The sequence below is a fragment of the Gouania willdenowi genome, chromosome 12 (assembly GCF_900634775.1).
Source record: "Gouania willdenowi chromosome 12, fGouWil2.1, whole genome shotgun sequence".
In the NCBI taxonomy this organism is placed as follows: Eukaryota; Metazoa; Chordata; class Actinopteri; order Blenniiformes; family Gobiesocidae; genus Gouania; species Gouania willdenowi.
Window position 1 is genome coordinate 8,495,417 of NC_041055.1, and position 25,168 is coordinate 8,520,584.

Sequence of the window (25,168 nt, forward strand, 5' to 3'; positions counted from 1 at the left end):
AACACTTTTTCTGCAATTACACGTCCAGGACGTGACGCACCTGGTCACATGACCACTTCTCTTTGAGAACACATAGCGTGGTACGATAGAACAACAAAGGAATACAAAGTGTTATAAGGAGGTTTGGAGCATCCGTCATCCTGCAGCGAAGTCTCAAAACAACCTTCGATGAGAACATGTTCAAAGCGCAATTATACTTTGTCGACGTTTAGAAATAATGTTTTTATTTTGCGAAAAACTGTAATGAAACACAGCTTCTGCTCTACATGCTTAATTTGTTCTGGGTTGTAGTTCACTGGTGCCTCTGGTACACCCTGATGAGGATAGTTTCTTTAACCAGAAGAAACTGTTCTCATAGTTTAAAGGGGCAAAGCTCACAGCAGCATGTGATAGTTTAAAGCAAACACAGCAGCTCGAGTTTTTTTCACTACACCGGGGTTATTTTCATAACCTTTGCATAACTTCAGACATTCCTCCATCAAGTACTACAGTCAGACGTCATTACCGATGTAATTGATCCAGGTTTGAACAAAAAAAATGTTTTTTTTTTTGTTGCACCTGCTGTGTGTGTGTGTGTGTGTTCCGTGTTTCTCGAGGTCCGTTCAGGACACAGCGCTGATATCTGATACCAGGAGTGCTTATGTGGTCAATATGTGGCTGTTTGTGTTCCTAATGAATTCGGAGGTTGTAATGGAGAACCAGCCATTGATCAGAAAAGTGAGGAGAGCAAAGAATCCTCAAGTTGAAGGTTTTGCTTGACTTTTGTGCCCGAGGCAAGACTTCATCAGGTGCCTCTTATATTGCAGCCAATCCCGCCACAGCTTAAAGAAAACTGAAATACAACTTTATGTTTACAACAGAATTTCTTTAATTTCAAAATTGAAAAATGCCTGTGAACAACATTACCACTTATATTTATCATAGAATAAATTAGTATTCAAATAAATACAAAACAAACGTCACATAATATACTTTATCAACCAAACTAGAACGGAAATAGAATGATCTGTAATTACAATAAAAAAATATACAGTATATTACGGGAACTTGTGTGTAATTTATGAATTACAAAACACAATAATTAGGAAATCTAGTTATTTTCTAAAAATATTACAAAAACCTACATAGACATAACATGTGCAGAAATAAAGATAAATATTGCACACAAAAAAAAAAATTGACAAGCACCTGTAACACCCCACACAAAAATATGCGGGTTATTGCACACAAAACCTAGAGTGTAATATGAACCTACATAACTAATGCAACAATGTCATACAGCCTTACACTATAAGGCTTCCCTTTCTAAAATATTACTCTTCTTGCAGCAAAGTCATCTATAATATCATCATAAGTCAGCTGTTGTGAGACAATAATAACGTTCTTGTGCCATAGTTGATCTCTGGTAGGTTTTTAGGAGTTTTAGTTTGGAGAAACACCTTTCAGCATCAGCCACTGTCACAGGAAGTGTGGCAGAGATTCTCAGAGACACCCACACATTTGGGTAGATTTCAGTCAGCTGCTTCATTCTCTCCATTGACTAAGACCAGAGTGTTGCCCATGTGCAGAGGGAGTTTCTTTTCTAAACTTCGTGGAAATCAGTCTCTATACCTTTAATAAATGATTCATGAAAATTATATTTGATAAAAAATACTAACATAAAGTAATTTCACCCATTGATCTTAATTACTCATAGGGGGCGCCACTGAGCCCCTAGCATTTGCCTATACTGCCTATGCCAGGGGCCGGCCCTTCTGATAATATTCCACTTCGTAGCCTGATTAGACTGATCAAATCAACGTTTAACTTGATCAAGAAGTAAGCATGACTTGGTCAAGCTTTAAAAAAAATGCATAAAATCGGAATGTAATTTAGTTAAAAAGTGGGCTAAATAGTCCTGATGAATACATTTTGACTAAAACTAAGTTGCATTTTAGTCTAATTAAATCAAAATTTGCTGTTCAGTTTCAGTTTACTCGTTTCAGTCTAAGAAATTCTTCAAACATAAATCACAATTTTAAAAATATATAACAAGACTGCAACAGGTAGAAGCAAAGTGCTAACACATGCAATGTAAATCATTACATTCAAGTTATCTTTCTCAGATAATACAAAACAAATGACAAACATTTACCAAAGTACGGTACACTTTATACCCTTACAAACATACTGTATGTTTACTACTTTACATAATGACATTTTCTATTTGAAAATAGTGTCACTCAATTTATTCCTTTATCAACATTATTCTATAATTTAACATCTTCGTTTTACTTCTAATCTTGCTTTTGCTACAATAATTATACATTGATCCCTGAGGCTATATTTTCTCATCTGTAGAGAGTATTTATAAGTATTTTTGAACATTATTGGTGTTATTTCATAATTAACAATATCTTTAAATTTCATACATTTTTATTTAACAAATAATGGATGTGTATGGTCATAATACTCTACTTTTTCATATTTTTTTATTTATTTTACAATAAAACTTATATTAATGGTCTTAAAAGTGGTGCCCCAGAGTTCTACACAGTACGTCAAAATGAACAGATTTACACAACGATTTATGTTTCCTCTGTTATTTTTACTTTCTCCTGCGGACCTAATTCGATGTTCTAAAGGGCTGGATTTTGCCCCCGGGCCTTATGTTTGACACGTGTTTGCAGTTCATCCAAAAATGAGGTTTCACTGATTCCCAGCAGACAGAAGCAATTGTGACATCATAAAGTAGTTAGACCATCAGCTTCAAATTGCTTTACTGAATGTGATGCTTAGTGTGCACATGCATATACACACACACACACACACACACACACACAGAGACACACAGAGACAGCACTAAACCAGATGTCTGTTGTGATGTGGAAAGAAGTGGCTGCCCACCCAGGAGTATCCATAGCTCGTGGTTAGTTGTGAAGGCGGGAGCAGTGACATCAGCGGCTCCTTTTAGGATTAAAGATAGGGACTCTACCTACAGCAGAATGTGAACAAATGTGTATTTCAAATAAATACCCAAAATAGCAAAAAAAAAAATACACAAAAAACATACATTTTGCACAGAAATTCTGAAAAAGACAGAAAATACACAAAACGACAAACATTATACATAAAAAATAACTGACAAACGTACACAATATCATAACAAATATATACACAAAATAACTAAATAATTTAAATAGCATCAAGAAAAACAACACAAAAATGTCACCAGAAACAAAACAAAAAAGATAATATTAATGGCATGGATTTATGCACCACTTTTCAGGACACTCAAAGCAGTTTACAGACATTCATTCACACAAGTGGTGGTAAGCTACATTGTAGCCACAGCTGCCCTGGGACATACTGACAGAAGCGTGGTTGCCATTTGACGCCGACGGCTCCTCGGACCACTACCAACATTTCATATCCAAAAATACAGAACAACAACGACTGGGATAGTGAGATTCGAACCACCAACCCTTGGGTTATTGAATGTCTTACTACCACTGAGCCACAGTCGCCCTAAATACACCAACTGACTCTGAAAACAAACAAATTGAGCTAAAAAAAAACAGCAAAAATTAAAACAACAAAAGCACGCAAACCATTTTTCTAATTGCTCATATTAATCTTGATAATGTGGCCCTCAGATCAGATACAATCACATGTTTGTGTGATAAAAAGTTGCCCATCTCTGCACTAGAGAAAAAGTGATTCCACCATCTAGTGGTATGAATTGGTATTACAGTTAAAAAGTCATTTTTTTTTTTTTTTTCTTGTATTTTATATTTTTCATGGTGTGATCCTGTGATTTGTTGGTCTTTGTTAAGCATTCCAGGAATTATCTGCACACAATCATTTCAACGCAAAAAAAATGCTTCAATTGTGAGGAAATGCTTTAAGGGTGAGAGTAAGATAAGAAAAGTAAAGTGGTTGTAATCATTTACCCACATCTTCTATTGGAGGAGAAGGCCGTCGGGGTTGTATTTCAACTTAAGGTCAGGTGTGTTGTAAAGCAGGAGACAATGTACATTGATAAGACACGGATGTGCTTCAGAATGGACGAGAATCATCTAACGACTCGGTGACAAGGACAAGCCTTGTTTCTTTGTGTCAGACTGATAAAGAATCTCATTCCATATTACAATGGCTGACCATGACTTCACAGACAAACAATTGCATTACATAACAGGGACTTTGTCTCAGAAACTTGCTTTGTTGACTTTTCTTTATAAATGCAAGACGAGGAAAGTAGGGGGGAGAAGTCGACAGAAGCCGTTGTTCGTATGGAAGACGTTTGCTATATCACTGATATCACATTTATACTCAACCATGGTTAGTAAACCTAAATTGACTGAGTACAAGTACACCACATGTGAGTACTCGTAGAGTTTAATTATGGTTGATGTCACCGATATCTCATTTATACTCAATTTCTATGTTTGCATTTTTTCCAATTCCAATTAAATTACAATTATTTTTATCCTCAGAAAGTCAATTTCAATTATGTTCTCAATTACAAATAATCAATTACCGAGCCTGAAATAACCTAATAAAAGTTAACCTTGCTCTTGTGTTAGCTTTCTGTTAGCATCTGTTATGATAACAGGTCCAAATTACACACTAAAAACAAATATCTAACGTCTAATTTCTTTCCTATCTGTTGGTTACCTTGTTAGGCTTCCTAATCAATTAAAATATAGGTTTTTAATATTGTTGTTGTAAGGTTCTGAGCCTTTTTTATGGGGTGTCAGTAAACCCCTCGATTTCAATTGTTTTTTTAAATGGTAAAATGTTGGAAAGCTGGATATGAAACATATTTAAATTGTTAACTACAATGTAACACGGTTCCCCAGTTTTGCATTAAATTATGATAGACAAAGATTGCACTTCTTGTAGTGTTGAAGGGAACAGGGAGGAGAGACTCAAGGTAGGAAATGGAAAGTGTGAGGAAGAGTTCATTATTTTTAAGTGAGAGTGAGATGTGAAGTTGTGCATATTGTGCCTATTGTGTTGTGTCATGAAGTCAGTCTGGTGACAGGTGTGAAGCTTAGGTAATAGTGGTGGATGTGGACAGAGGGAAGGAGTGAGTGGTAATACCCAGTGACGTGCCGTCAGGGTAGGCAAGGTAGGCAGTGCCTACCCAAGGGTGAATTGATATTTTGATTATTTGTTTTAACTGTAATATAATTAAAAATTATTTATTTTTTCATTTCCAATAGCCTACATTACCTATAAGTTTGAAAGTGTCCGCATTTTGTGCGTTTCATAGCCCAAATTACTAAACAGCTGCACAATCTTTCTTTTTTTTCACTCCTCTGTAAGGCAGAAGGAGGCCACGCCCCCTCCCAAAGGCACGTTGCTCTTCTGCCTCCGTTCCCATTGCGTGTTTTCACGTGTTTGCGCATGCGCAGTCAGTTCCCCAAGATGACAATCATTTACGTGCAAAGGCAGCGTAGAGAGCTGCCTTTGCACGTAACCGCGCTATGCTAAATGCTATACCTAAGTTCACAGTACATTAGTTAATAGATGCCACGTGACCGCTGCTGCTACGTCCTCTAGCTAGTGGGCGGGATAACACTACAGTTAGGATGACAGCGCCAAAGATGATAGAGAAACTTTTTTTGAGGACAAAAACGACAACTTTTAAAAGATGGGAGACCAACACCTGAGCTACCAGAGCTTCAGCAAAGGTAAGGTTAGAACATTGTTCGTATTTTCTCCAGTGAATGGTACAAAAGGAAGGATTGACTTTGTGGATGCTCCTCACTGAGGCTGTTCCGAGTTGTTGTTGTTGTCATTTTCTCCATGTTTCTGTTTTTCCAACACAAACAATGGATGTGCTGCCGTGTCATGAGATATATCTTGTTGGGAGAGTATGGAGGCTATATTCAATAATTGTTTATGTTTCATTAATGGTGTTTTACGATGTTGATTTTGTTAGATGGCTAAATGCTTGTTCATGTGGATCTTGTTGGGTTTTTTCTTTCTTATTACGAATTTTATATTTTGATAAGCGCATTGAGATGACTTTGTTGGAAATTGCTTTATACAAATAAGATTGAACTGAATTAACACTTGCCAGCAGAAACACATGAAATTGTCATTGGTGGTCTCGATTTGCAACTTCCCTACCCAACCCTAGTGGTCACGGCACGTCACTGGTAATACCTAAAACAGGTATTTAGGATCAATGTGTCTAAAGTTAGAGTTTTATCCCACAGCCCAAGGCATGTCGGTGCATCGTAAACCAATGTATGTGCAAGAAAATTACAATTTAAAAATCTGTTGTTGTCGTCATCAAAATTAAACACACACACACACACACACACACACACACACACACAGCGTCCCTCAGTCCCAGAGGTGTGTAAACTGTGTAAGGAAACAAGCCTGTTCCTCCTCCCTGACTGCTTCCTAGTATTGTTATTGCATCCATTTCGTAAATGTCCACGTGAACGCCATCCGTGTGTGTGTCTGAAGGAAGCTGTATCTGTGATGGGAATGCAGGGTGGCTCCTTCTGATTCAAATGTCAAGTTGTGAATACAAATACCAAAATCAAAAAATGCTTTTACTGTATTCCTGTAATCTGCGAAGCTTTCATTTAATGCAGATGCTCTTCTTTTTCTTGCTTTCTTTTTATTCTGAAACTCCTGCTTTGATCTTTGTAAGTAAATGATATAAATAATTGAACTGGAGTACGTAAGAGCGAGCACATAATAACCTCCATCCTGGCTTCCCTCCACTGGCTGCCTGTGCATTTTAGAGTCCATTTTTAAATTATTTTATTTGTTTTTAAGTCTTTAAATGGTCTTGCTCCACTTTACCTCTCTGAGTTCCTCCACCCCTACGTTCCTGCTCGGTCCCTCAGGTCAGCTGATCGGCTTCTCCTGGAGGTACCGAGGTCCAAACGGAAGCTTTTTCTGTTGCAGCTCCTAAGCTGTGGAATGAGCTGCCATTACATGTGAGAAATGCCCCATCACTGTCCAGTTTTAAAACTGCTCTTGAAACCCATTTTATTCCTTGGCTTTTAACCCAGTATGAAACTCTGCTCCTGTTTTAGTGTCCTTTTCTAACTTTTTAAACTAATTAACTTTTAAACTTTTCCTTTTTCATCCATACTGTAGAATGCAACTTTCAACTTCAATAGATTCTACGTGACTACACGTTACCATGACTACCTGTCAAACATTGAGCTGTTCTGCAAAGCTCCAGGTGGACAATTTTATTAAATAATTTATGAACGGTGTCATTGAAGTCCAAACAAATCTGACGTTGCCAAGGCTAATGCTAATGTTAGGTTAATGCTAAGCTAATGCTAACAGTAGGTTTATGCTAACGCTAGGCTAATGTTAATGCTAGACTAATGCTAACACTAGGTTAATGTTAACGCTAGGCTAATGCTAACGCTAGGTTAATGTAATGTTAAGCTAATGTATGTGATGCGAGCCAGCACCTGCATCCTCACTTGCATTTTCTTCAGGAAATGCAAATTTGTCTAGTTACATCAGTTTTTATTCTTGTTTTACTAAGTTTATTTTACTGTTTTGCTGTTTGCATTTATTGTGTACAGCACTTTGTGCCAGCTGTGGTTGCCTTAAAGGGCTCTATACATAAAGCTGAGTTGAATTATGGCACACTATGATTATCAAAGGTGATCAAAAAAAGTACGTGATGGCACTACAGGGCGTACTTGAGAGTGTGTGTGTAAAATTAAATAAAACATTAGAAATATATTGTTTATAAAAATAGTAATAATCATAATAATGATGATGGAAATGATCTTTTTTAGAACATGAACTGAAAATACAACGTCAGTTTTGGTCCCACACCAGGCGTAAACGATAAAAACTATAGAAATAAATCTATTCAGGAGGCACTAAATCAGAGGTCACCAACACGATGCCCGTGGGGACCAGGTTTACTTGCCAGGATTCAAACTCTAAAAGATAAATTCCGATCACACAAATACTTCTGCACTTCATATACCGGTAGTTTTTGTGTTAAATGAACCTCTTTAAATGCTTATTTCTACTGAAACATTGTTACAAATGTGTTCAAGTCTCAAAGATAGGATTTTGTTTAAGAATGCTGCAGATTTGATGTTTAAATTGTAATGTTAAAAAAAAAAAAAAAAAAAAACGAAAGGAAAGTTTCATTAAAAAAAAAAAAAAAAAATTGTTAAATTGTAAACACATGTTTCTATTTGTTAAACGTAGTTTGCTGCTAGTAAAATAAGAACATTACAATTTCCTATGAAATGTTTCAGAAGTTGTCATTTAGAAAATGAAACGATTGCATAAATTAGGAAAAATAAAGTATTGAAATTTAAGACATTTCTGACCTTTTTTAGTTAATGTTCGTCATCCTTCATTAGCTTTCCCTCTAATTAAAGTGAAACCATGACATTTTAGTATTTCAGTGTGTATTAAACTGGTAGCCCTTCACATTATTATTATGGCGCGTTTCCGTTGGCGGTATCGGCTCTACACGTCTCTGCACTCCTCGCTTTCGGGACCCGATACTGTTTTTTGGGAGCGTTTCCATTGAGCACCAACCTGACACACAAAACTGCCAGACTCCATGGATTGCAGTTTATAGCTGCCATCCTCACAAGATCACTAACAAACATCAATGGTGGCCGAATGCTTCCTCTCTGTGTGTGAGTTGGTGACTCTACACTGTGATGATTCTCAGACCCAATCAGTGTCTGCTTTGTGCCTGCGTCACATTTCCAGACCTGGGGCCTCATTTATAAATGCTGCATTTGTACAAAAGAAAGCGTAAGCCACATATAAGCAAAATTTGGGATTTATAAAAAAAAAAAAACGGGCGAGATAATGTGCGCACGTCCATGGCAGCTCTGACCCTGCCGTACGCACAAAATCATGAGAAACGGGAAACTCTGACGCCAACAGGAGGAGGATGAAATTAAAGACAGCTTTGTGAAATAAATAGAATGTGTGTGAAATAATCAAACACATTGAACATTTCACAACACATATTATTTGAAGGATGCATTTGCAAAAACGGAGGAGGAAAAAATTATAGTGACGCCCCAGGGAGTGTACAAATACAGTTTTGTGTTAATAATAATAATTGTAATAAAAATCACATGATCAATGCGCAAAACTGACGATCACTTGGCTGCAACACCTGTAGCTGTTATAAAAAGGAACACACTCTAATGTGTAAAGACGCACAGTGGCTTATCTGGCACTGCTGGAGGACGAGGTGCACGGGATACACCAGAGGGAGAGGGTCTTCAAAAAAAATTATCATTATTATTATTATAAATGCTTAAAAAATATTTGAAAATATCAATTTAGCAGTGGCATTCCAACAATGCACAATATAAAACAAAATCAATTTAAAAAAAAATGTTTAACTTGACCCCGCTCATACATTAAATAATATTGTGCAGGGTGATAAATAACTGGGCTGCTGAAAAAGAGTCAAATTAAATCTGTTCTGTTCTGTTCAGACTGCATTGAAGTTGTTGTTGAAGAGCCGCATCTTTGCTTTAACACAGTGAAGTCTGTTCCTCTTCTCATTGAGCGCATGAGCTTCAGCACTGAACAGTAGTGCTCTGCTCTTTGTCTATTAGCAGGTTCTCCACATCCAGAGCGACATGGATCATTTATTTCCACATTAAAGTAATGATCTTTGACATGTAACACAAGTACAGTCGCAATGAAGTTCAGAGGTTCTGAATAGATATCGGTGAAACGTGCTGACAGACTAAAAGCCGAGTTAATGCTTCTGACCCATAGTTTGGATTTTTTGGGGGTGCACGAACTGTAGCTACGGCGTCGACTTGAAACTAAAACATAAATAGCACTTGAGTGAACTTTTCATTGTTTTCACTCCATGCTCCATCTCAACCTCTGCTTAGAAGAAGCTTTAGTTCTCAGGTATAGTGAAATACGTTCACATCACAAACACACTGCCAGTGGTGTTTGTTTGTATCATCACAACATCCTGTTTCGGCCGGGTTGTTTCGGTAATTAAAGTATTTTGACCAAAAACCGAATATCCACTTATGACTTATGAGCCATTTTTGGCTGAAGAATTTCCGTCCACAACTATTATCTCACTTTCTTTTCCTGTTTGACAAATATGCCTTGTGTGTGTGTGTGTGTGTGTGTGTGTGTGTGTGTGTGTGTGTGTGTGTGTGTGTGTGTGTGTGTGTGTGTGTGTGTGTGTGTGTGTGTGTGTGTGTGTTCACAGGCTGGAGTCTGAAATCGGTGCACTGGAGAGTGAAGAGTCTCAGATCTCTGCTAAAGAGCAAGTTCTTCGACAGCGTCTGAAAGAAACCGAGCGCTCAATAGAAGACTTGCAGAAGGTACAAAGTCAAAATCAACTTCATTGTTGATTCCACTCTATGTACAAGACATGTAGAGAATCAAAATTACTGTTCTCTCTGCCCGAAACATTTACAAAAACAGGACAACGTAGAATATATAAATTATAAAGACGGAACAACAACAACAACACAAGTATTTACTATATTTACAGTGAGAGTACAGATATGAATTGAAATATTCATGGTATATTACAGTAGTGCAGAAGTATGAAATTACAAATTACAAAGTGGCAGGTGCAGAGCAGTCTTTTTTTACATCATAATTAAGCAATAATATCACACAAGAGGTAGTGCTGTTGTGGTGAATTATTCTTGTGCGCTTTTGGAGTAATTTTATGTATTTTTGTTGTCCTTTTGTGTATTTTCCGGTTTTATGTGTTTTTATGGCCTTTTATGATCTTTTGTATTCATTTTGTGCATTTACTTTGGGGAAAGCACAAAATTGAGTCGAGGGCATCATGTTGTCTAAATTAACAGTTTCCTAAATCTGAAAATACACTCATCACAATTTCCACTAACATCATAACATTCATATGCTTTTCTAAGAGATCCAATGCACCTGCTGAGCTCTTATCTAAAACTAAAGCTTTCCGTATTTGCAGTATCTTCCACAAACATTTTTACTCTCATTTTAAACTTCTTCCCTTCGTTAGTTGGTGTGTGTACAGTAGTTTTCTTCTGAAGTGTCTCCTGCTGCTCCGGAAAAAGCTGCCAATGGCAAGTTTTCACTTTGTTTCGTGCCTGTGATTGACTTTAATTCTCTCTCTTCCAGAGTCTGATGAGCCAGGATGAAGGTACGAGCAGCCGTGTGTGTGTGCGCGTAAATAATATTCGTGCTGAGGCAGGAGAGATGCAGGCCAACACTGAGCGGAGACGTAGCCATACACGAGCATGAACACGTACACACACAAGGCCATGACTTTGCAGCCTGCAGTCGCTGGCTTTATTCCTCCCTATTCATGGCCAAGCCCTGTAAGCTCCCAACGCTTTGTTAGTGCCATCACACACACACACACACACACACACAGACAGACTCACAAAGGCTGGACAATACAAAAACACACACTAACACTTCTGCTGCATAAGCACTCAGTGTGTGTGTGTGTGTATCTCCCTGTTGATAGGGTCACTGTATGTGTGTATGTTTGTGTAAGGGCTTGTACACATCACTGAAGCGTGTGTGTGTCCGCTTCATCCCACTGTGTCATTTCCCCTCCTGTGCTCCTGTTGGCTAGATGCCCCCGGCCGCAGGTCCCGCACCCCACCCTCAGACCGAATGGACCCTGATCCCAACCACATCATAGCGGCCTCTTCAGCCCCGACAGACCCACCTGCCTCTGGAGGGCACGCAGCACCAAGACCTGGTAAGACACAGAGGACAGATGGGAGGGGACGGGAGGGGAGACAAGAAGGGTTTGGAGCTTGGCCAAAAGGCGGACGCTGCACAGAGGCACGTGTGCATGTGTGTCCATGAAATAGTACAGTTTCTTCAATATGACCACCTACAAAACCATGGACTTGACAGTCACACACACACACAGACAGACACACAAACATACAGCGGGTCACATCAGTATTTTGTAAATATGAAGAGATGTTTTATATGTTACAGACACACACGTACACACGCGCGCACACACACACACACACACGTACACACCCCATTCTGTTCCACCAACAATCTTCTTCTAATGCAGAAATCAAAATCTAACAATGTGATCTAATGCTGCGTTTCACACTACTCTGGAGTTACCAACCTCATACTTCAAAAAGTTACTTGGAATGCCCCCTGAAGTCAGAACACCCAGGGAAAAAATTTAATATTGTAGCAGTCAGCCATGTTTGAGAGTTCTGAGTTGCCTCAAACGCAGCTTTTCGTGTTCCTCAGTCAGCTCGATTCTAGATTGGTTCCTTTCAGTTCCACATCACAAATCACGTGGTCATGAGTTGGGAGTCGTCGCCTTTCCTCACAAACACATGAAGAGTTTAAGTCGTAAATATTGATCAAGTTTATTATCTACGATTGTTGGCCTGACCCGTTTCAGAGCAGATTAAAATCTTGTAATAGAAGAGACCATCGCTTAAGCCACTGGTTCGCATTCCTCATCCGTGAGAGAAAAACTAGGGGGTTATGATGGATGAAAACTTATATGGGCTGGGAACTCATTCCTAGATAAACCTTCAAGTTCTACAGAGTGAACAACAAGGCTAGTGCCTCCTTCTCTATAGTGCTGTAGTACACCTTGTATTTCTTAAACTTTTTTGAGAAGTAGCAAATCGGATGGTTGACTTCGTGGCTGTCTTTCTGCAAAAGAACAGCACCAGCACCCCACACAATGGCATCAACTTCTAATTTAAAAGGACGCGCAAAGTCAGGCAGGCTCAAAAGCATCCTGAAGGTGCATTCACACCGATCGCAACATCAGTGACTATAGTTGCTTAAATCGCCCGTGATGAGTCGTTTGAACATAGTTGCACTTTCTTCTCGCTTCGTCGCTTCAACGCTCCAGTTACGTGATGACTTACGGTTTATATGCTCAGTTACTAAAGGATTAGTTCACTCAAAATATACTTATAATTTAAAAGGCTGCAAACGTGCGGCTGTACAACAAGTGTAAAGCCTTCTCAGTGCAGCCTGTGGCTCTGCAGACATAACCATCTCCAAACGGGGGAGTGACATGGGGAGAAACTCATTGATGATAGGATGTTGCCACACAGCATCACTCATAGTTGCTTGAAAAGTTCAAAATGTTCAACTTTGAGTGACTTGTCACGCAATCTAGTTGCTGGAATCACGCAAGTTGCGTGAGGCCCTGTCATTTACATTGATTTTAAATGTAATCTAGTCGTCAGAGTCGCTGATGTCGCATTAGGTGTGAAGGCACCAGACACATTTTTTCAAGGGACTAACTACAACTTCAAAAGAATTCCTACAAAACCCTCTGTAGTACCCACACATCCTAAGAAACCGGCGTAAAGGAAACACCCTTATGTGTTAAAATAAAATCATAGGTCAAAATGGCAGCTTTCATGACAGAGGACACGCTGCTCATTTAAATAAACAATGCGCTCGGCTACACACTTTTTAATTCCTCGAGCACAATCAACTCACGCATTTCCTCCAAACACTTAACATTGCTTGACACCACTTGTCAAACAACACGCTTTTATCACACCCAATGTTGTAAAGAGCATTGCAGAGTAATGTGATTCCTCTGAGCAGTAGGTGGCAGTAGGGAGCACAACATGATCTGCTGTGATGTGAAGCTGTGTGTGCTGATTGACGCCTAAAAACACTTTAAAAAACTGTGTCCCTGTGCTCACACTTCACTTGTCCCTCCCACCCCCACCCCCCCCCACCCACCTCCCCACCCATCACTTCAAACCCCAATCCCTTCTGTTTCCACCTTCCTCCTCCTATTCCTCCTCACTCTTTATCCTAACAGCAATGTTTGCCATGGAGATCAACGTGCAGCATGACCCACAGACTGGCGAGCAGCGCATCCTGTCAGCTAACCGTGTAAGCCCGTCAGATGCAGCATCGAGGGGCGTTAAAGTCTACGATGATGGCAGGAAGGTGGTGTACGAGGTCACGTCCTCAGGGGGGGTGTCTACTACTCTGGAGAACGGCTGGAGCTCAGCACAGGTGGACCAGCTGATCCACAGAGCTGCCCAACCTACTGTGCAGGGAGCAGGTGGTTGCAGGGGGCAGGTGAAGGTGACCCCGGCTGCTCCATACGCAGATTTCCACGATTTGTCTCCGCCATCGTGCGCTCCACCATCTATCCCCTCCAGCCCACCAGCTCAGGTGAGCCTCCAAAGAGAAACCCGGCTGGGAATGAGCCCCCCTGTCCAAACACAGCCAGGCTCCTCAGTCCACGCAGACACCGAGCTGCTACCCCCGCCCCAGGCCAGTGCAGAGCACCCTGTCACCATGGTGTTCCTCGGCTACCAGGATGTTGAAGACACGAGCGAGAGCAGGCGGCTGCTGGGCTTTGACGGTGCGGTGAAAGCTGAGGTGGTGCTCATTGATGAAGACGATGAGAAGTCATTGCGAGAGAAAACGGTCACCGACATCTCAGTCATCGACGGCACGGCGGCTGACCTCGTGTCGGGCCGACCGACCACATCCGACGCCGCCAGCACGGAACTGTCATCTGAAGGCCGTGAGCCTGACAGCGCCTCCTCACCCCCGGCTATTCCAGACACCAACACGGCGCCCCCACCTGGCCTCACGCCTGCCACAGGTACAGACAAGAGGAAACGCTGCGAGTGCTGCATCCTCATGTGACTGAATCTTGTCTTTCAATCTTCTCCTTTGCTCCTCTGTCTGTGGATGAATACTAACAGAAGCCCCGCCCCCCTCCTCTTCCTCCTCCTCCTTCTCTGGATTCTGACCGGATGCCTCACACACTCACGCTCACATACGTGCAACTTTTCTGCCCGCTCACTCAGCAAGGACACCTGGCCAGACCAAATGCATTTCATTAACCAGCTCAGCTGCTGCCACGCTGCTAGAAGCAGTTCAATCACACACGCAGATGGTAGCTTAAAGTGCGTCACATCAAACTCCTGTCAGCCGTCACTAAGACTCTCACTATCACTGCAGTCAAGCTGGTTCTAAGGACAATCAGCCTTTAATACGCCAGCTCAGAAACACTAACTTGGCCTTGTTGGTTTTTCCCTGCTTGGGTCAACTCCTTTTCCTTTCACACACAAACAACCACAGTCACATTACGGACAGCCCACCTCCTTCCTCTTGCAGATTTCCTCTAAAGAGGCTGGTGAGGTGGTGGGGACTTGTCGCCTTGTTTCTTTACATGCCTTTTCATTCTAACACACAAATCCTGACGTGAAAAGGATGACTAGACATTTCTGTTAGACTTTTATTTCAGTTTGCTGTTATCACAACATTTGATTGAGTTGTAATCTCACTTAATTCCACAGAGAATCTCTCTTTCGCTCTCTGTCTCTTATCCTTTCCGTCTCCTCAGTTTCCCTCTGTTAGCTGCAGAGCTGTTTCACTGCTGAGGTAATTTCCTCTTCTCTGGTTCTTCCAAAGTCAGCTTCTAATAAGAAGCCTTGGAGCAACTTCTGGCAACTAATAGCATCTAAACCAGTACACTTGTACCAACTTTGCAGAGCACAGGAAGCAAAGGGCAGCTTAACCCATACATGAGCAGCAAATATAAGAGTAGACTTAGTATCATGGGAACAAATATAAATATCAGCAAACACTCCTAAACATGATTAATGAAGATCAACGCCTTTTTGACCTCATTAAATCAGTCAGCCATTAAATCAGAGCCCGTAAACACTGCCAGCTGCCAAAGGTGCCATGGTTCACAATCCTGTTCAGAAACACTCTTTGTTATTCTGGGGGAAATGCTCCTCCCATCCTAAGATTTATTCAGAAAAAAGAGTCAGCTGCCACCCTGTAAAAACTCTGACCAATCCCAGCCATTCGGACCGAATGGACAGAACCAATAAGATGCCTCGTCCTGCTCCCGCCCCCCTCTGTCTCTCCCCCTTCCTGTGTGCTGAAATAGCTGAGTCGGCTCTCGTCTCCCCTGCAGAGTTCTATGTATGTCTTAGCTTGTGGGGGCGTGGCTTTTGTGGGAGGAGGGGTGAAGCTTAGAGGAGGTCTTGTTTTGCTCGCTTTCCAACATTGCGGGCAGTATTTTTAAACTCTGCTGTTTGTCAAAATCTCTCAAACTTACCATTTGTTGTTTTGACTTGATATCAAATTATGGCCAAAACTGATCTAAAATTAATAGATACAATTATTTATGAGCATTTTAAGTTTTCACCTAATTTTGTCAATTGTTCTCAAATTCAGAATTAAAACTGCTGGGGACGTTAAATCACATACCGTATCTGTATTTCATCCAAAATGTGTTCCTATCCACTAATGATGTCAGTGTGACCCCAAAAACTTGGACGAAGTGACATTTTTGGAAATTTCACTGATTGAAAGTTGTGCAAAAACAATGGACGTTGATTTTGTTGCTTTCTATGAGTGACAACATATTACGGGGAAGACCATAAACAAACTACAACAAAACAAATGAGTCACTGTCTTCATTCTTTGGTGAAGAAACTCAAAAACTCACGGTTAGAATTAAGTATAAAACTTTTTCTACGGGACTCCCAATTAAGGCTGAACGATTAATTGCATTTGCCAAATTATTGCGGTATCATAACAGGATTTTCTAATCGCAAAGAATGCAATTTTGATTTTGTCCTGTCTTGTACTGTCCTGTTAAGTTCAGAGAGTGTTCAAGAAGTGCAGTCCACATGTTTCATGAAACGGGAAGTTAGTTAAATATGTTGAAGAGGTAAAGCCACAGATTTGTTTGCTTTATCGTTGTAATCTGTGCTTTAATAAATATAAAATATACATTTTGAAGTTTAAATCTGAAATTGTTCATTATGAAACAGACTGATTGATTGCTTGTGTTCATTGAAAAATACATGACAAGAGGCCCTTGAAAAAATAATCACATATTAAATGGCAATATTGAGGAAAAAAAATCGCAATTAGAATATTTTCCAAAATCGTTCAGCCCTACTCCCAATCCCACAATGCAATGCAACCCAAAGTTCAAGACGCATGAACATTTGTTCACAAACCCGTTTATGGTGGAATAGTTAAAAAACTTTCAAGTGGCAATTCCTACCTTTGTGAGAAAAGTCTCCCATTTTTTACCCAAAGAAACACCTCTGATTTATTGATTTAAGTGCCCTACACAATGTGCTTATTTGTCTTGTTAAAAAGAATAGTTATTGTCCCCAACAGCTTTAAATTCATATTTTTAAAAAAGCAAATGACTAATCAAATATGTAAATACAGATACAAGTGAAGCTCTTTGGGTTTAATATAATGCACTTTTCTTTCTGGAGCTCTACTGTGATAGATTGATTCATTTCAACTCTGATTAAAATGGTTCTATAGAAGCCTAATGCTGTGAAATAAAACCCAACGCACCAGTAGTGGAAGTGGAGAACCTTCTTTTTGTTCTCTGTGAACACAGTGAGCAACAAAAGCATTAATCTCAGTCACACTGCTCTCTTTGTACATCACTTATCTTCTTACAAAGCTCTGTGCACAAATATACTGTAGCAGACACGGGCAAGTAGCGGTACGGGGGCCACATGCGGGTCGGTCCTGGGTCTGATTTGGCACGACCCTCAAAATAAAAAACATAAAATGGTGGAAAATTACACAAAACCACAGCAAAAGTACAAAGAATTCACTCGAGAAAATAGACAAATTATAGTTGCTGTGTAGTAATTGTTGAGGACGGGCAATTTCAGGCAATTCTGAGCAACAAGCAGAATGTAGGAAAATGAAAAAATGTGGAATTCGAAGGTGGATTCTACATCAGTTGAGGCTTGAACTTGAGACGATGCACTATGACACTGAGTCTGCACTGTGTGCAAGACAGCAGGTGTTAGCGTTTAAAGACAGATTTTTAACAGCTGTTTAAAATTCAGTCAATAATCTGAAAACATACATATTGCATCTAGACAGCATGGAGATGTTGGTACTTGGTTTTAAACAATGGCTTCATAAGAAAAAACCCAAAGGGTTTGTTTTGAGGAAATTCTGATTTTTTTTTTTTTTTTGAACAATGAAAATGAATTTAGCAAGAATTTGCAATACCATTTACAGTCAAATTTTTGATTTTTTTTTTTTTTGATCAATCAAAAATCAGTGTGGATAGTTTGTGTTGGACAGTCTGAAGATGAGCTGTAGCAAGTTTGGTGGCAATTGAGCAAAAATTGTGGGAGGAGATGGGTTTAATACGTGTGACAGTTTTTGATAAAATCAGTAACAGACCTTCGTTTCTTTAGCATTGGGGCATTGATTTTTTTGTTTCAAAATTCTGAAGTTTAGAGGCTTGCTGTATGACAACAGAAATGCACAAAACTACACCAAAAAAATACAAAATGACTCCAGAATCACACTACAATGGCAAAAAAAAACTATAATTGCAGAAAAAAATGCACAAAAACACAACAGGGATACAAAAATACACATAATGACTCCAAAAAACATAAATTACAGAAAAATACACCAAACGGAAAAAATATAAAAATGAGTAAAATAAAACACAACACATTTATCATGTGCATGTCCCATAGAATAAACCAGGTAAATTGCACACACTATTTTACTTTGCACCCGCAAATAAACCCCTTTAACACTACAGAGTGTTGAGTATGTACACCTCTTTGTACATACAACCTTCAAACACATACTTTTTTGGCCATAATTGACAACTCTACTTAAGCTCCTCCCACTATATGAATAGATACTTCTGACGGGCACTGTTCTAGTACCTCATAATGACACAAAAACCTTTTGATCATCTGTATTAATGCTCAGATTGGTCGTTATTCTGAATGCTGACATTAATTCTGATATTTGACTAACCTGATCAGACAAACACATCCTGTGGCCTCTGCTGAGATTAAAGTTGCCTACGACACTTCTTCTCCCAACATGTTTATACCAGTCTACATACACGCTCCAGTATCATTGGCCAGTGCTGCTGTCAGGCATTCCTATTGGTTGTGTGATCGTCCACTTCCAGGACTCGCTTCACTCTGTAGATAAACAAATGTAAATACATTCTATTTATTTTCCACATCTATAGAGAAATGGTACTTCTCCTACGAGGCCATAACGTGATTGCACAAGTGCATAACCATTTTATTTTCTCACTCCACTGCTTTGCTGTGTGTAATCTCAACTATGAGCCCAGCGTATGCCATCAGCACCATTTGTAAGGAGAACTGCAATAGCCTAAAGAAACAGTGGTTCTCAACCTTTTCAGCCTGCGACCCCCAAAATAAAGGTGCCAGAGACCGGGGACCCCCACTGAACCTGAAGGTGGTTTAACATAGAAGAACAGTCGGGGGAATAAAGGGGAGAGCTTTTTAGGGCCCATCCACAAAGTCAGAAAAATGATGGTCCATGTATTTATTTATCTGAATAATATCCACTGTTATCCAGGGAGTTTAGTATTATTTGCACCATAGTATATAGTCATCTTAAAGATGTAAATCCTTGTTTTAATCATAAAGAAAATGTGCTAAAAGTGACAAAGAAATAAAATTTAAAAAAAATCATGGAAAAGGTTGTAAAATAGGATTTTCAAAAACCATAGAAATTGGTTGAAAGTTGCAAATTAAAGTGGCCAAAAACAGACAGAAAAAGTTGTAAAAAGAGTTCACAGTGTCAAAAAGTAGGAACAATTAGTTTAAACTGGCAAATAATGGGCATGAGAAATCGTGAATGAGGTTAAATTGGCAAAAATAAGCATGAAATATAAAATATGGTGAAGAGGTTAAAAGCAATATTAATGGGTCAACGTATGCTATATTCGGTGGAAAACGTGCTTTATAAGTGTTGAAAAAGTCTTAAAAGTTGAGAAAATGTTCAGAAAAGGCATTGAAATTTGATGTTACAGAATGGGAGTAATTTAGCAAAAATGCAATAAAAGGAGCAAAAATATGGCAAGTTTGGCTTAGCGGCAGAAAAAAAGGTAAACAAAAAACAAAAAAAGAAGAAGCAAAAAAAGGCTTAAATTGTTCAAATATATATATATATATATATTCTTAGTTTCTTCTGGCGACCCCTTCCCAGTGTCTCGCAACTCCAAATGGGGTCCTGGCCCTAAGGTTGAGAACCCCTGACCTAAAACACTGAAAATAATGTGCTATAGTCAAAGAGCCATGGTCTAAACAAAGGAGCGACGAGTTGTTTTTCTCCTTCGTCTACACACACAACACAGTAAACCACAGATGTTATAGACACTGGGAAATGGAAAACATGATCAGTCCCAAGAATGTATCTGAGGACACTTTGAGAACGCACTCGGTGTGTGTGCGTGTGTGTGTGTGTGTGTGTATTAATGTGGCAGAGAGTTGATAGTGTGCAGTTTTACTAGCGTCACTGCCACACCTGCACTACTCCTCTGGCCCTGTAGGGGGCTCTGGTTTTCCTGTCCGCCTGCCCCTTCCTGGTTGTTTGGAATGTAAGTGCAAAAAAGGAGCCATTTTCTCTTGTTTACTCCTCTCTCTCTCTCTCTCTCTCTCTTTGGTCAATAAAGCTGAGTTTCTCCAGTACCCCCTCGCTGTCTCCTGCTTGTTGTTCTTTCCATCTGTCTCTAACCTGCACTCCTTTATTTGGCTGCTCACTAGGACATCACCAGCTTCTCCTAATGCACACAGCTCCTCCACTAACAAGCACGCACCATGGATGTGATGCAGTCAAAGACACCAAGTGGTTTTCATTCATCTCCATGCACACAAACATTTATTTTACATGGATGTTATTCTGTCACAGGCTTAAAAAAAGAAGAAGAAGTAAACTCTGAATTTCTTTCTTTAATGATATTAGCTAAACAATGCTGGACTTTTTTTTATTTTTATTTTTTTTATTTAGCACTGAATTAGCAAAAAGATCCAGAATGCTTTGTGTTCCCATGTAAGTCGTGTTTCCGTAATAGATTCAAGGGGCCAAATACGGAGCAGCTTGGTCTCTGAAGGGCCGCAGATTTTAGGTGGGAAAACAAGAAATTTGATAATAATGTGCCCAAGTTTGCACTTCTATAAGTGACTGATATCAGTCACTGCAGGATCCTGACTTTAAATTTAATTGCTTTTGTGACCGATTTTCATTCAATTTGGGGAAATGTGTGAAGTAATTCAAGGAAAATTGCAGGATTTTGGAAAAAATTAGTTCTTTTAACAATTTGCGCCTAAAATTGACTACCGTCATGTGATATAAGCATGGGTAAACTGTGAGCACTGCAAATATTGTGTGTTTCATTGAATGTGTTTATTTGGAGTTCAACGGTGAACTTTGCCAACAAAAAGACTCAAGTATATGAGGCCAGGCTACACAGACTTAATTTTAATAATATTGTATTTTATAAAATAGCCCAATTTTCTCACATGAAGTAGTTTGAAGAAAGAAAGATTAAAAAAAAAAAAAAAAAAAAAAAAAGCTTTTTATAGGTTTGCTGTTGCTCCCCAAAACTCTAAGAGTTAAATAAAAATTGGTCACAAAATCCATAAAAAATGAGTAAATGTAAGTTTAAGGTCACTTAATGCTTTAACATTTTGGGTGCCTTACATATTTATATGTAATTTGTATGTCGAAGTGCAAACTAAGGCACATTAAAGTTAGAACGACTCATTCTCTGACCTAAAATCTGCAGTCGCATTGAGATCAAATGCTCCATATTTGGCCCCTGAACTAAAATTAACTTCTGATTCAAGCTTCAACATAGGCATGACACACACACACACACACACACACACACACACACACACACACACACACACACACACACACACACACACACACACACACACACACACACACACACACACACACACACACACACACACACACACACACACACACACACACACACACACACACACACACACAGTCTGCTGGGTGTTATATTCATGACTAATAAACAATAAATTAGCTTCTCTATTGTAAAGAGCCTCATGAACATGTTATCATAAATAGTGGCATATACAATATCAGAACATTTAATTCAGTACTTCATGTTTCTTTAAATAAATCCTTGATCTTTACTTATAAAAGAGAGAAACAAAGGAGAGTCGACTTCAATCACAATAAAGAAAAAAATCAATCATTTAGAGAAAGAGCAAGAAAAACACTTAATACAGACATGTGACTATTGGTTTACATTTGTGCGGCCCGCAAAGTAAATTTTATGAAAAATACACTATAAAAAAAACACAAACTGACTCCAAAAAAACACACAAAAATAACCAAAAAACAAATTGAGGGACAAATACATCAAATGATGCCAAGAATACAAAAAAAAACTAAATTACAAAAAATTAAAACAAAATCAGAGAAAAATATAACACTAGAAACACAAAAAAAAAAACTGCAATAATACAAAGAATTACAAAATAATATATAAATAGACCACAAAATACACAGTGACTCAAAAAATGTAGATGTATATGCTGCATGATGAGAAAGAATTGGTAGCAATGTTGTTTTAGGTCTCGATAAATTATACAAGGAAAAGACTGGTGAGAGTATGACTGTAGTAGTCCTTCAAAATAAAAGTAGGACTGTGATTCACAATAACGTAGTTGGAAAACACACACTTTAAAAAGTGTAGTGTTTAATGTCCAAAAAAAAAAAAAAAGCAGAGGAGAATCTACTCTGAAGATGGAAATCTACTTACACTTTTTAGTAATTTATAACAATAAAGGTTATATTTAATTACTTGCACACGATTTAGACATGGATCTGTCAAACTTAGTCAAAATTAATCACACAAGATGACCAGTTTTATAAAATAATATTCATATTGCTTTATTAACATGTTTGTTACCCTTCAGAGGATTTGTCATCATTATTATTCATTAATGAGCTATGGTAGACATGGGTAACAGCTGGGCTGGGGGCCACATGTGGCCCTTGCTTGAAGTTTGTGCAGCCCCCTAAGTTAAAGCATAAAATGATTAAAATAAAAGAATAAAAGAAAAATACACAAAACAACCACAAAAATATACAAAATCAACTAAACTACACAAAACACCAAACACAGACAAAACAACGACAATAAACAATAAAACAAAAATAAGCATTACAACAAAAAAGTTGCAGAATAATATAAAATAAATATACAAAACAGCAAAAATACAGAAAACAACAGCTCAGATTGGTCACTTTTTTAAATGCTGACATAAATATTGATCATGTGACCCTCAAATCAGATACAATCACATTTTTGTGGCCCTACTGTGATAAAAGTTGCCTCTGAGCTTCTTCTTGGGAAGTTGATTCAAACACACACACATATATATGGATGTTTCATCCTTCTCACACACACACACACACACACACACACACATATATATATATAAATAAACAAAATCAATTTTCTTAATCCTTTATTTCCTTCAACATTTTGTATATTCTGTGCATCATCAATGCTAACACCGATCTATACACAAATGTACGAGATGTGAAGGATATGACACTAACAACGTGATCTAACTAATATTTCTCCTTTGTTGCAGACTGCTTTGACACAGCACAGGTTACCGTGACAACTAACAGATATCAAGCACCCATTTGCAGCAGCCATCCGCACACTGCCATGGTGAGTAATGTGTTTCGAGGCCACATGTCCTTAAATCCAAACTACGGGGAAAGTCTGCCAGCTAGATGTCTTCTAGGGTTGATTGAAATGACAATGAATGGAGATAATCTGACAGGGTTGATAGCTAATGATGATACAGTAGTTTGTTTTGCTGCAAACTCCTTTAAGTGGATTTAACTCTCTTTAATCTTTGTGAGAGCCATCTTTCCCATTGTGTTGCTCAGTCATCTGCTATTTTTTTTAATACAGATAAGTGTTGTCTCAATCTATTTCATGGATTTGTTGCCTTTTAGGAAACTATTTTAATGATTTATGGGTTTTATTATGAAAAAATGGGTCATTGTAGAAGCACATTATACACATTTATATGAGCAGTAATAATGTAAAATGCTTGGTTTCTGATCTTAATCCTATTAAAACTGTTTCCTCATCTTAAAACCAGTAAAAGCAGGGCCTCCAATTTTCCGTGATCACAAAAAAAAGACTGAAAATGTGAAATTTTAGTCCTGAAACAAAAGCAATCCGTAGCGTTTTTGGTTTTTTTTAAATCAAGGCCCAATATGACACACATACAGTACATGTTTTGAGACAATTTGCATTTACTGTACGTGCTATTTCCCCCAGGAAACCGGTGACAGAATGTCTAGCAACTTTCTCAATAGAATATTGAGTGACATGAGAAAGTCACAGGAGAACAAGACTGTCACTGTGATGGGAGAGCATTTTTTTATTCATGTGTTTGCTGCACTACAGCAAGGAAACTACGACTTAGCCGCAATATCAGGGCTGGCCCGTGGCAAATGCAGTGTTGGCAAATCCATGGAGGAAGAAAAAAAGTTACAGTATTCTCACACTAAGCAGTTGGTACTATTTGTTAATATAAAAAACTAGCAACATTAGTTTATCTACACTACATTGTAAAGCCTTTGAAAAATTATAACCCGTACCTGTTTTTTGGGCGGCCATTTTGCTTTTTTGCCATGACCCCAACCAAAATACACCACGAGAGGTCTCTGTTTGAAAAAATGGAAATGACTGTTTGAAATGGCACACCCCATACTATGTACTACAAACTCAATGAGCATATACTGTCCACTATATACTATGGTATAGGTATGGTTAGGATGATGAGCGTTCCCACTGAAGTATACCTCGAAGTTTCCCAAGATGCATTTCAAACCTACATCATTAAAAACCTGAAGAACACTGAGGCTAAATATCTCCGTTGATTCGCCACCTTTGAAAGTTCTGAAAACATTTTAAGTGAGAAAATGACCAAGTAAGATATCAACATGTGCTCATTTGACCCATGAAACTCACGTATACACATTTAATTCCAACATTTCGGAAAGTTTCGCAGACCCTCCATTGTGCTACTGACAAACTTCCAGTTAACTTCACAACAAGAGCTCTATTTACAAAAGCGTTAAAAACTAATGGTGGAAGACAGGAAGAGATGTTTTCGTTTTGAAAAGAGGATGTTTGACTTTTAGCTTGAAATAGGTCCCAGGAAAATTTTACGTTCCGCTCGCAACGCATCATGGGGCAGTTGAGTATGACTAGTGTGCCCACCATGCATACTTGGGAAATGTCCCGATATATATACATCCAGCTATTTCTCGGGGACTCAACCTT

The 25,168-nt window shown here is 38.8% G+C and overlaps 1 protein-coding gene across 3 annotated transcripts in view; it reads left to right on the forward strand.

Moving 5' to 3' along the window:
* Positions 1–25,168, forward strand: part of palm2akap2 (PALM2 and AKAP2 fusion) — a 134,646-nt gene that overhangs the window by 62,015 nt on the left and 47,463 nt on the right. For 2 of the 3 annotated variants that reach the window (XM_028462366.1, XM_028462367.1), the window contains exons 5-9: positions 10,217–10,331; positions 11,125–11,146; positions 11,588–11,716; positions 13,799–14,599; positions 23,451–23,533. In XM_028462366.1, the coding sequence (XP_028318167.1) occupies positions 10,217–10,331; positions 11,125–11,146; positions 11,588–11,716; positions 13,799–14,599; positions 23,451–23,533 (1,150 nt within the window). The remainder of the gene's footprint in view (positions 1–10,216; positions 10,332–11,124; positions 11,147–11,587; positions 11,717–13,798; positions 14,600–23,450; positions 23,534–25,168) is intronic. The other variant, XM_028462368.1, reaches the window with a different exon arrangement.